The sequence below is a fragment of the Psammomys obesus genome, unplaced genomic scaffold (genome assembly GCF_907164565.1).
Source record: "Psammomys obesus unplaced genomic scaffold, mPsaObe1.curated_primary_1811, whole genome shotgun sequence".
In the NCBI taxonomy this organism is placed as follows: Eukaryota; Metazoa; Chordata; class Mammalia; order Rodentia; family Muridae; genus Psammomys; species Psammomys obesus.
This window is the reverse complement of record NW_026596101.1, coordinates 1,785,522-1,798,331: the sequence shown is the minus strand read 5'-3', so window position 1 is coordinate 1,798,331 and position 12,810 is coordinate 1,785,522. Positions and strand designations below refer to the sequence as shown.

General features: G+C 37.9%; 1 protein-coding gene across 4 annotated transcripts in view; it reads right to left on the bottom strand.

Annotated features, from left to right (window-relative positions):
* Rad18 (RAD18 E3 ubiquitin protein ligase) overlaps window positions 1-12,810 on the bottom strand; it is a 96,522-nt gene that overhangs the window by 66,659 nt on the left and 17,053 nt on the right. For all 4 annotated transcript variants that reach the window (XM_055628527.1, XM_055628528.1, XM_055628529.1 and 1 more), the window contains exons 5-8: window positions 10,790-11,124; window positions 8,800-8,899; window positions 5,481-5,665; window positions 915-991 (exon numbers count right to left, since the gene is read on the bottom strand). In XM_055628527.1, the coding sequence (XP_055484502.1) occupies window positions 915-991; window positions 5,481-5,665; window positions 8,800-8,899; window positions 10,790-11,124 (697 nt within the window). The remainder of the gene's footprint in view (window positions 1-914; window positions 992-5,480; window positions 5,666-8,799; window positions 8,900-10,789; window positions 11,125-12,810) is intronic.

Here is a 12,810-nt window from a genome sequence, read left to right as displayed (position 1 = left end):
AAAAGAATTTGCTGTTCTTTCAGAAGACCTAAATTTAGTTCCCAGCACCCTTATCAGGCATCTCACAAATATCTCTAACTCCAGTTCCAGGGGATCCAACCCCCAAGCCTGGCCTCCATATGCACCCAAACACACATATGGTATAAATACAAAGACACACACATAAATAAAAATATAATATGAAAAAAATATTATAATGAAACTTCCCAGGTGGTAGGCAATTATGTTGTAGCTATATAATTGCCTATTTTCTTTAAATCAGATTATTAAAAGTTGGCCCATGATTCATAAAAGCTTGGGAAAGGTAACTCTAAAAGCATTATGTTGTGGCTAAATGTGAATCCTGGTCCTGTGGTCTCTCCTGAGAGCTACAAAAGTCATCAGGAATAGCACAGTAAATCCAGAACTCCTTCTTAATACTTATGATTATGCGAAATGCTTATAATGATTACAAATCTTAGAATATTCTTATTTTTCTTCACTGTTTCTTCTATCAATTGTGTCCTAGTAACATACTCATTTTCCTAGCTAATGATTCACATGCTGTTTTTAGTGTTCAGATCATGGCTGCTTGGCCCAAGACCACCTAGGCAGAACACCACAGCGGCAGGAGTAGAGCACCATCTTTACCTCATGGCTCACAGGAAACAGAGAGCAGCGTGAGCTTTTCTACGTGACTCCAGCTTATAAGCAAAACTCTACTTGGGGCTATATTACAATGCTGTAAGTCTATTAAACACATATACTGTCCAAAACCATGAGCTGGAAGGAAATTTTAATACTTTAAATAGCAATGTGTTCCAGTACATTTTCTACTAAGAAAAATTTACAACAGCTGGCTTTTAATTTTAAAAGTTCAATTCAACCTTTTCCTCCAGGACTTCTACCCAGATACCAAAAGAGATTCAACATACATTTTCATTGAGTTTACTTGCTTCAAGGCGCATTCTTGTCTTCTCCATGTTTTCAATTTCTTGAACTATTTCAGCAGCTATTAAAATAAGAAGGGGAAAAAACCACTTACTCACACTGTTTGATCATCATTCTATGCCTATACAAGGTTTTTAACAGAACAAGACAAGTGGTAGATACAAGCGGATTCCTGTGTTCTTTTTGCAAGTTTTCAAAAAAAATTTAAGTGTAGTGGTTTGGAGGAGAATGGCCTCCATAGGTTTATAAATTTGAATGCTAGGTCCCCGGTAATAGAAATGTTTGAGAAGGATTAGGAGGTGTGGTCTTCCTGGAGTAAAAAGGATTCACCTAAGGACACACCTTGTTGGAGGTATGTCACTGGGCTGGGCTTTGAGGTTTCAAAAAAACCCACTCAGGGTCAGTAATACTCTCTCTGCCTGAAACTTGCACATCAATGTGAGCTCTCAACTACTGCTCCAGGGCAGTGCCTGCCTGCCTGCCTGCCACCATGCCCTCTGCCATGATGGTCATGTACTCGCTCTCTCTCTGAAACTGTAAGCAAGCTTTCTATTAAGTGCTTCCTTTTATAAGTTGCCTTGGTCTTGGTGTTTCATCACAACAATAGAACAGTAACTAAAACAGTAGGTTTAGCAATACTTCAAAGCAATGCACTAAAAGAAGAATGTGGAGTTTTAACATGCAACTCCTCTATGTATCAAAATAAAACTGTAAAAAAATACCATGTCATTTTTGCCTTTTCTCCTGAATATTTAAACAGCAATTTAATGAAATATGAGAATTAACTTACTACTCTGAGTTAAAATCTTAGAGGCTATCCACTCAAACCCTAATACAGTAAATGTAGTGAAATTTGCCAAGAAGAAAGATCTGCAAATACCAAGGGAAATGTTCTTGCCTCCAAAACCAGTGTCTGAAGGCAGTTTCCAAAACTCAAAGCAGAGAGAGCAATAAAATGTCCTATCACACATTAAATGCCTTTCTTTAAACATAAATGGTGCAGATTTTTGCAAATGCTGTCTTTCTGTATCAAATCTCAATCTATTAAAGTGCATGAGACTGTGGTTTTGTTCTGTTTACACTGTCCTTTGCTTTACAGAAGCTTTTCAGTTTCATGAGGTCCTATTTATTGATTGTTGATCTTAGAGCCTTGCTGATGGTGTTCTGTTCAGGAAGTTGTTTCCTGTGACAATGAGGTGAAGGCTCTTCCCCACTTTTTCTAATAGTTAAACCTATTAATGTGTCTGGTTTTATGTTGAGGTCCTTGATCCACTTAGACTTTATTTTGTGCAGGGTGATAAATATGAATCTATTTGTATTTTTCTACATGTACACATCCAGTTAAACCAGTACCATTTGTTGAAGGTGCTTTTTTTACTATATGATTTTGGCTTCTTTGTCAAAAATCAGGGGTCTGTAGGTATATGGATTTATTTCTGGGTCTTCTATTTGATTCCATTGATCCACCAGTCTGCTTCTATGCCAGTACCATGCCATTTCAAAACAAATACTGAGATTCACAGCCAAACTTTGGGCAGAGTACAGGAAATCTTAGGGAAGAAGGGGGAGATAGGAAGACCTGGAGAGGGCAAGAGCTCCACAAGGAGACCAACAGAGTCAAAAACTCTAGGCCCAGGGGACCTGCAGAGTCCAATGCTCCAACAAAGGACCATGTATAGAGAGGACCTAGACTACCTGCTCAGATGTAGCCCATGGGTAGCTCAATCTCCATATTGGTTCCCTAGTAAGAGGAGCAGGGGCTGTCTCTGACCTGGACTCAATGGTCAGCTCTTTAATCACCAACTCCTGGGAGGTGCAGCCACAGAGGAAGACAATGCAGCCAGTCCTAATGAGACCTGAAAGGCTAGGGTCAGATAGGCGGAAAGAAGGACCTCCCCTATCAGTGGACTAAAGGAGAGGCATAGGGGGAGAAGGAGGGAGGGGAGACTGGCAGGGGACGAGGGTGGGGGCTACAGATGGGATACAAAGTGAATAAATTGTAATAAATAAATAAAGATTAAAAAATAATAAAGTGCATGAGGTACACAGAAAACTGACAATCATTTATATGTATAAAGATATTGTCTGGAATTTACGGAGAGGCTCTAAATGGTAGACAGAAAAACTGGGATGGCTTGATAATTGTTTATATTGTAGGATAGATCCATGGGGAAAATGAGAGTACTTCTTAGTCAATCTGCTTCTACACCCACCTCTCTTCATCATATATCCACTTTGAAAAATTCTACTAAAGTTTATTTTAAAATTCAAAACAACTGCTTCAATTAAACAAAAAATTTTCTTTTCCAAGTACTGAGATGTCAAAAAACTGGTAGAAACAATGTAAACAGTCTCTTTTGTGAGCTAGAATTACTCTTCTCCTTGGGAGTTTACTGAGTCATGGATAATAGAAAATCAGCAGGATTTACATTCTATCCGATACATTAACAAAAGTACCATTCTGGCACACTCTACAGTAGTAAGAAAATTTTATTAGGGTTGGGTACAAGTTAAAGGATTAAGCTATTTTCAGAAAAACTTGTAATTCCATTTAGGATGTAGAGAGCTAACAACAGCACCACACTCACTATAATGACAAGGAAAAGCTAGGCAATCTATCCAACTCTAATTTTGCTTGAATCCACCAGTTATAGCCAAACAGCAACTTCATGTCTTAAAATCCAAAAACAGGTGGCAAGAGCAGGAGGGATCATGAGCATCAGGTGACAAAAAGCAATGCTCAGGAGATAAACTGCAATGACCATATACCTGAGTGAGATCCTAGCTAAACTTTTTGATGGATTGCAAAAGGCCAAGGATTGCTTCCAAGAAAAGCATAAAAACACGGAGAGGCCCACACATAGGAACATCAGTAATAGGCTATTTCTACAGAATACCAGCACCTCTGTTTTTCTGCTTTCTAGTGTGCTGAGATGGTAGGAGTCCTAGCTGCACACTTAGCACCATAAACTCTGTCATGCCTTCCCACTCATGTGTCAGCAAAATCAATGAGTTGAAATAAATCTTCCCTTCTTTAAGTTGCTTCTTCTGGGTGGTCATGGCACACGCCTTTAACCCCAGCACTTGGAAGGCAGAGGCAGGTGAAATCTCAGATCAAGCTGGTCTACAGAGTGAGTTCCAGGACAGCCTGGCCTACAAAGAGAAATCCTGTCTTGAAACAACAACCAACCAAATGAACAAAATTTAGTACAGAACAATGAAGTCATTGTGATAATCTGGCCATGTTGTTCATAGGCCTTCAGAAGTAGCATGCAGAAGGACTGTGGAAGAGTATAAGGCTGCAGGTGAGAATCCTAGAATACTCTATGGAGTATAGAGTATAGAGGATACCTAGAGCACAACTTGACAGGCCATTGTGGTGGGAAAAAAGAAGACCAGAATGCTGAAATGTAGACAAGGAGGACTGTACTCAAGAGATGTCAGAGGGCAACAAGAGCTCTATATGGAACTAGAACTTGATTAGATGCCATTTGTGTCATGCTCTAGCAAAAAATATGACTATATTCTACCCATGTCTTGACTTCTTCATTGAGGTGAATTTAAAAAATAGACTAATTTGTTTGGTGGAGGAAATCTTACAATAGCATAACATTCAGGCTATGACATGACTACTGTTCAATGCATTTATCCTAATTCACAGAAAACAGAATAAAAATATTTTTTAAAAATGTGTAATTTAAAAAGATCTTGAGGCTGGGTAAAGTAGTGGACAGAAATGTATAGTGTAGCAGGAAAAGAGCTTTAACCATGACAGCAGTAGAACCAGGGATACACTTGTGGCTATTACCCACTCGTGTAGGTCAAGGAGGCAGATGACAGTGGTCAGATGTATATAGACAACCACTGGCTTGGGAGGAAAGGGATTCTGGGATATTGATGGTAATCTCAGGAGGCATTTTCATTTTTATGAAAATTTAGCAAATGATGTACTTTTCTGTTTCTATATCACTCTTCTTGTTTTTAAACATAAAGCAAATTCTAAATGTTCTTACCTATAAAGAACTCCAAAATGTAATCACTATGTGGAGAAAAACTATGTGGAAGATACTGACATTTTTTTTGAGTCAGACCAACTAAGAATGTCTGTTTATGTATAATAATCACAATGGAAACATCCACTGAGTTCTAAGTACTTGCTGAGGTACTAGATACTTTGGATACATTCATTCACCTTAAAACATTGTATAGCATGTAGGATTATAATCCTCACTTTATGGATGAGAACACTGAAATACAGAGATGTTACTTGTTCACAGTCACTCAGCATAAAGTGGGAGGAGTATGGGATTCTAGATCATTCTTTACCACCATGCAATCTCTGGAAAGATACTAAAAAACTGACATCAGTGATTCCTCTATGAATTGACCTGGTGCTATGAAAAAGCCTGAGAGGAAGACTGCCTTAGCATAGTGTTTCTCCAGGTAGCTCTTGAAAGGATTTGTTTGCATTTCCTACCTACTACCTAGGAGGTGCTTCCTGACCTACACACTTGCTTTATCCAGAGATGAGCACAGCTGTATTACTTTACCTGATTTAGGATGCAAAGCATCGCACTGGGCATTATACATGTGCACAAATTCTTGGTGCCTTTTAATAAGCTGCTGTTTGTTTCCTTGAACAGATAAGCCATGCTGTTTCAGCTTTTTCTTTAAATCACGATCAGAGAGCAAGTTATACACAGTTTTCGGCAGTGGCTTCCTTTTGTGAGCGGAACTAAAATAAGCAAACAAACAAGAAAGATCTGAGGATTACTGTGAATTATCAAATACTCTCAAATAAAATAGTAATTTATCTTCCCAACACCTGACTGACAAAAAAAAAAAAAATAATTGAGCCATTAAAGTAAAAAAGAAGGTAAGGAAATGAAGTCTAGTTTATGAAGTACTTGCTTCACAAGCATGAGTTTGACCTATCCATATAAGAAACTGAGGAAGTGGAGACAGGAGCATCTCTGGAGCATGCTAGCTCTAGCCAGCCTAACTAATCAGCAAGGCCAGGGCCCAGTGACAGACTCAAAGAACAAAATAAGCACACTCCTGAGTATGATACCCACGGATGACCTCTGGCTTTCACATACATGTTAAGATACATGTGTACCCCTAAACATGACATGCATACCCACACTTATACAAAGGTAAAGAGACAGGTAGGGTGTCAGCATAAGCATTTCAACTAGAGGTTCAGCTATGCGGGCAATTAAGTACATAAAGCAATTTTCAAAGTGGTCTCTACAATTGCAATCACTTCAATGACAACAGCAAATTAGTAAGATCTTAAAAGATCATAAAGCCTGTGCTTCTCAAACTTCAGGGGACCTTAGAAAAGCTTGTTTTAAATGAAGATGCTCAGTCACTTTCTCCAGAGCACCGTCTACATAGAACAGGACTGAAGCAGAAACTGAAAATCTTTACTTTCCAGTTTTCCAAGGTAAATCTGGGTCCAAAGGTCATCCTGAAAGCACTATTACAGTTAAGTATAGATAAAAACAGTTCTATTCACACCAGGATCATTTCCTGACTAAATTGTCTCTATTAGCAAAGTCTGAAAGCTACAAATAACTACTTAACTGTAAAAGAACCTGCAACCTCAACAGTGTATTTCCCAAAACTTCTTATAATGGCATCCAACTGGATTCTACAAGACTGATGAAATTATGTTAAAATAATATCATAGTAGATAGCAACAACTTACTCACTTTGCAGTGTTTATGACAAGCACAAAAGGAGGAGTGATTCATAAAGTCTCTAGCAAACATTTATTTCTTTAAGGTCAGACTATTACAACTGTTAAGTTCTAACAAACATTTGTAGTGTTCCCTAGCACTCACAATGAAAAGACGACCAGACACCAACCATCTCTACCAAAAACTTGAGACTATGAAGCCAAAGAAACATTTCCCCAAGCATGACACGACACTCATCTTTTCTATGCTGACTCAGTGAAGATAAATATCATGAGTCAGGGGTCTCAGAACCAGAACATCAACAGAAAAGAGCTCTGCTCTGAAGCAACTGATGATCTGCAGAGGAAGGGATCAGAGTTATCAGCCACACTCAGTAGGTGACCTTGACTGTTATAAAGGAGACTGTAAAGCACAGAGACCCTTATGTGACCAAACCCAAGGCTAGAATATAGCTAAAATGATTCAGCTCCATTTGCCCTAAATATGTCTGAACAATTTTTTAAGAAATAACTTGTGAGGAAAAAAAAAAGAACAACAACAAAACAAACAAGCAAAAACAAATAAAGAAACAAAAACTTGGAGTAAAGTGAATTTAGGAATTATGAAACAAAACCAGCTCCAGCAGCTGTCTCAAGCATAGGACTTCTCAGCACCTTCGGTGTACTGACAGTGACACAGTACAGGCTAGTTCTGTGTTGCACTGGGGACCAACTGGCAATACCTGTGCAGCCAGATTTAGAACACCACTGGACAAAGCTAGAAGTATTAGATGAATACAACAGAGCCATCTAGAAAGAGAGCAATACAAACAAGATCATCAGTGCCAATTTCTTATTCTTCAGGGAGAAAATACTCAGCTTTTCTACTTCCAACTTATTTTCTGGGAAGAAACACACGACAAAAAAAAAAAAATCAAACAAACAACAACAACAAAAAACAGGTCATGAAATACTGATGGCTTAAAAGTCATCCTAAGAGCAACATAAACATCTAAATTATATTCCCATCAACAAATTTGTGGGAACAAAAAGGAAGTCCTTGTGAGCACAGGACTCCCCAGGCTTGGAGTCAAGTACAGCTTCAATTAAAATATCAGTCCTTAAACACATAAGTGAATTAGTTTCAGATTGATACAGAAAGGAGGCAAAGTAGCACAGTAGTATGGGTACAAATACTGAACTCACAGCTTATTAGTAACGTCATTTCTTGGTGTTTTAGGAAGAAGATCATTACGCCCCAAACATACTCTTTCTCAAGGAAGGAGTAAAACAGAAGCAAGGGGCTGGAATGTCACTGTACAGCTTAAGCTGCCCTACTTTTCGGTCATCTATGCTACCCTTTTCAGTAGTCTACGATTCTCCTATCTCAACCTTCTGAATGCTGGGATTTTAGGCATATACCACCAAACTAAGCTAAAAATACTCTTCTGCATCTCCGCCTCCCACCCCAAGAAAGGGTTTCTCTGCATAGCCTTGGTTACCCTAGACTCTCTTTGTAGAGCAGGCTGGCCTTGAACTAACAGAGATACGCCTGCCTCAGCCTTCCAGAGTGCTGGGATTCCAGGTGTGCACCACCACACCCAGCTTCTGCATCATTTTTACAGGACATCATGTTACAGAACAACCTATTCAAAAAATAATTTTTGAAAAAGCTCACTAGGTAGTAGACCTTGGATTCAACTCTCAGCACCATATAAATACCAACAGGCAAATATACAGTACTTAAATTAATATTTAAAATACTAATTCTTTGATTGTTTAAAGGTTTATTTAAGATATTAAAATACCATAAGAACTAATGAAAGATTTTACATGTTCCAAATTTCAAGCTGTCCTTGCTTTCTTTGGGCAAGGCCTTTGTATGAGATTTTGAGAATTCTAAAAAGAAAGTAAGTTTAAAAGACAAGTGAATTCTAAGTCACTAGTTTCTCTAAGTCATAATGTAGCAGCAAGCAAGCACTGATCTGCTACTACCATGTAACAATGTGAACTGAAGAAGGACAAAGAGAAGATGGAAAGATAACCAGCATTAAAGAAAAAAATCAAGCGGGAAAGGAAACAGGAGTAACAGTCACCAGGACAAAGGAGTCCTGTTTTGAGTCTAGTCTGTAAAGCACAGAAGCATCAATCTGAGGTAGGTAAACAGCTATGCCCAGCTTTCTTACCTTCTAAGACTCTCCTTCTTCTCTTCACGCGATAAGCAACAGTCTAAATGCTTATTGATGTGATTTTCTGAAATGCTGACCCCACAAACAGGACAAGACACTACATTTTTTAAAAAGAGAAACTTTATTAGTCATAGAAAAGGCAAAAATTAACAAACTGGCATCTTTCAGTAACTAAAAGAAAAGACAGGACCCTGGCTAATATGCTCTTAGAAAAACTCTTTTTTTTTTTTGTATTTTTTTTAATTTTTTATATTTTTCTTTTTTTCTAAATTTTTTTATTAATTACTCTTTATTCACTTTGTATCCCCCCTGTAACTCCCTCCCTTCTCCCTTCCCAATCCCTCTCTTCTTCCCCCTTCTCCACATATGCCCCTCCCCAAGTCCACTGATAGGGAAGGTCTTCCTTTCCTTCCTTCTGATCCTAGTCTATTAGGTCTCATCAGGAGTGGCTGCACTGTCTTCCTCTGTGGCCTGGTAAGGCTGCTCCGTCCTCAGGGGAAGGTGATCAAAGAGCAGGCCAATCAGTTCATGTCAGAGACAGTCCCTGTCTCCATTACTATGGAACCCACTGGGACACTGAACTGCACAAAGCAAGGACAGTGGCACACTGGTGACTAGTAACTAGCTACTGTGTGGAAAATCACATGATCAGAATCCGAGGCCTAGAGACTGCAAGTAAGGTTGTGAATTGACTAATTAGAAAATACTTTGGTAATAGCTTTTCTATGAAGGTACCAGGAAACCATGTGCTGAGTTTCCCCAGGCCCCATCTTACACAGGACAAAAGCAATGTCAACAACTCTGTAATGAAGTTACAACTATGAGTTGTAACTCAAGCCAAGGCTTGGCTGGTTTGGTACAACTAGCTGAACTACTGACCTCCCTGCTCCCATGCCAGGTATGCCTTATTAAAGCTACGGCTTTGTGAAGTTGCAATGAATGTGAAGATAATCAGAATCTACCATGGGTTAAAAACAGTACCCAAAGAAGGGAGGCTTATGGACCACAGTCACAGGTTCCCTCCTACTACTTTTACTAGAACGCAGAGAAGTGTATCTATTTTATAGGTTATAGCCATTCTAAGATTTCATTTGGAAAAAAAAAAGTTCTACAAGAGTTGAAAACATGTATCTATGAAACTAAAAACACAACAAAAACCATAGAATATATAATCAAAAAAAAAAAAAAGCCGTAAGAGTATTAACACATAAGTAATATTAAACTAATTCCAGCTTTCTAATAAACACTACTGGCCTTTAACTATGGGTTGTATGGGTTTGCTAAAGACACAGCATTCTTAGTAAAAGATGAAAGCATAGAGACTGGTCGTGGGTATTCCAGATAACCCTTCACACTATAACCTTGGCTCTGTTATGTCACTACTGCTGAATAAAAACAGCAGAGATAATATGTAAACAAAAGAGGAGCATATGTTCTAGTAAACCTGTATTTACTACACAGATGACACGTCAGATCAGTTTTCAGTTATTCTGTCAGTCAAGGGGTACACTGCAGGAAGAGTGACAAATTAGCTAAGAAACATTCAGGGAGTTAGGAAATAAGGCAGGGTCACTGAAGTACTGTCATATGCCAAAAGATATTAAACTACAGGCAGAACAGCAAGGAAGTGTTCAACCAGTAGTATAAAATAAAGGACTCTTTCTTTCAGAGTTAACTTCAACTGGATGAGGTGAAATGATAAAATAAATAAATAAATAAAAAGAAACAACAACAACAAAAAAAACCAGAAAGCTTCCATGAGAAGCATTAACTATTTAACCATTCCACTTTTGCAAGAATCATCTTGATTGCAACTTTGAAAGACAACAAGCCTCTAATCACTGATTGCACCAATCCTAAGACATGGTGAGGTGAAACCTGGTCTACTCCTTTTTACTCCCCCTCAAAAGTGCTGCCTGTTAATCCCACACCACATGGGTGAGACTTCCTTAAAGATGAAAGGGCTTATATAAAAATGGCTTCCTACCTTTAGTGTCCAGTTTCATAGTAGATGTAGAAGGTGTCACAGGACCATTAGCATCCGAGGGACCAAGTACCGTCTTTCCTATGAGACTTGTCTCCTTAATCTCAGCAAAGGTACTTATCTCTTTATGAGGGCTGAATTTCCTGTCATTTTCTTTTCCCAACAACTCAGATACAGAATCATCATTTTCTCTAACCAGGAACTTATCCATTAACCTGTTCCCCTGTTTGCTAGGATGTTTGATGGCTTCAGCATTATATACTTTAACAACTTTCTTCGAGGTGGAGGACACAGGAGATATGGGTGGTGACTCTAAAGCAAACTGCAACAGGCGAGTCCTTGAAAATAAAAATAAAACAACAGGTAATTAAGATGTCAAATTATACAAAATAAACTCGTGTCTTCAAGACTTGTTCCTCTGAAACACAGAATTTATGTCACAATCACAACCAAACTAAACAGCCTTTTTAAAAATAAGAAATAAAGCAATAAATCAGAATGAAAAGGCAATTAGTAAGACTTAAAGTAAATTGGGTTCTAGCTGCTAATATGAGACTTACTCTACAATCACTAAGTAAAATGTGGAGAACTACATGAAGCAAATGAGTCGCACTACAGCACAAGCAACACAAAAGTATGATTCTTGGAAGAAGAGAATCACATGAGGTGATCCAACTCTGCCCCCAAGATCTTCACCTGGAAGCATTTTCTGAGATTTGCATATTGAACTGACATCTAAATAGGAAAAGTGAATTCGCTGTGCAGGGAGAAGAGAACACAATTCTGAGCAAATGTGACAAGGAGTTGGGGACAGGGTACTCGGCATGTGGAAGCCACAAAAGCCACAAGAAGGAAAACTCTCACCCATCAACAATCACCTCCAGAGTACACAAGGACAAAAAAAAAAAAAAAAAAGAAACCCACAAGCCTGGTAGAAGACAGACATTGGTAAACCACAGGCCAGTGCTGGAAAGATGTTCCATTCAGCGCAAAGTGTGTGTTCATACAAACGTGCATGCATGCATATATGTTTGCTTCTGTATGTATAAAACTCATGTGTATGCATATGTGTACGTGTGTAAAACCAAAATAGAACCTAATCATACATTGCACCAACCCTTTATAGAGCAAAGGCAAAGAGCTGGTAATTTAACCGCTTGTCAGAACAAAAATGTACTATCATTCAAAGAAGGATTTTGCAGCTTCTGTAACATTTGGTCTACAATGTTCACAAAAAAGAAAGAAAATAGCTACTAATCAAGCCATAAAATATTTTTTAAAAAGGGAGATGAGGTTTATTTTTATTATGATTTCGTATTAAATTGTATTAAATGTATTTTCTGCATTCATTATGATGCATTATATACATTTTGCTATTTTATTTTGCTAATATAGTTACATTAGTTGATTTTTCAATGTATCTTAAATTTCTACATCTAGGTTTTGTTTTGCCAATAATTTTTGTGACTGATTATGAAATACTATTTGAGTATAGTTTTCCTTTCCTGCTTGTCTGGTTTTATCAGGGCTCTGCTTCTTTCTTTCCCTCTCTCCTTTCTTTTCTCTTTTTCTTCTTTCTGTTCAGGGTCTTGCTATGAATATGAAGCCTTGGCAGGCCTAGAACTCACTAATTTGACAAAACACTACTTTAAAAAAACAAAAACCTCACAACTACTATCAATCATTAACGGTAACAAATGAGGCATCTCTCCCAAGACTGAAAAAGACACAGATTCCTATCAGCACCATCTCTCTTAAAACTGCAGAAAATGTCCTGAGCCAATGGTGAGACCAAAAACAGGAGCCACAGATAAAAACCATAAAGATTACAAAAAGTAAAGAAAAATTTTCATTTGCTTAAGAAAAGTTAGATATAAGACAGGTGAGAGAATAGCTTCATTATATTATCATATATATATATACAAGTTATGTATATATGTGTGTGTGTAGATATCTATATCTATCTACACACTATAGATAGATAGATAGATAGATAGATAGATAGATAGATAGATAGATAGATA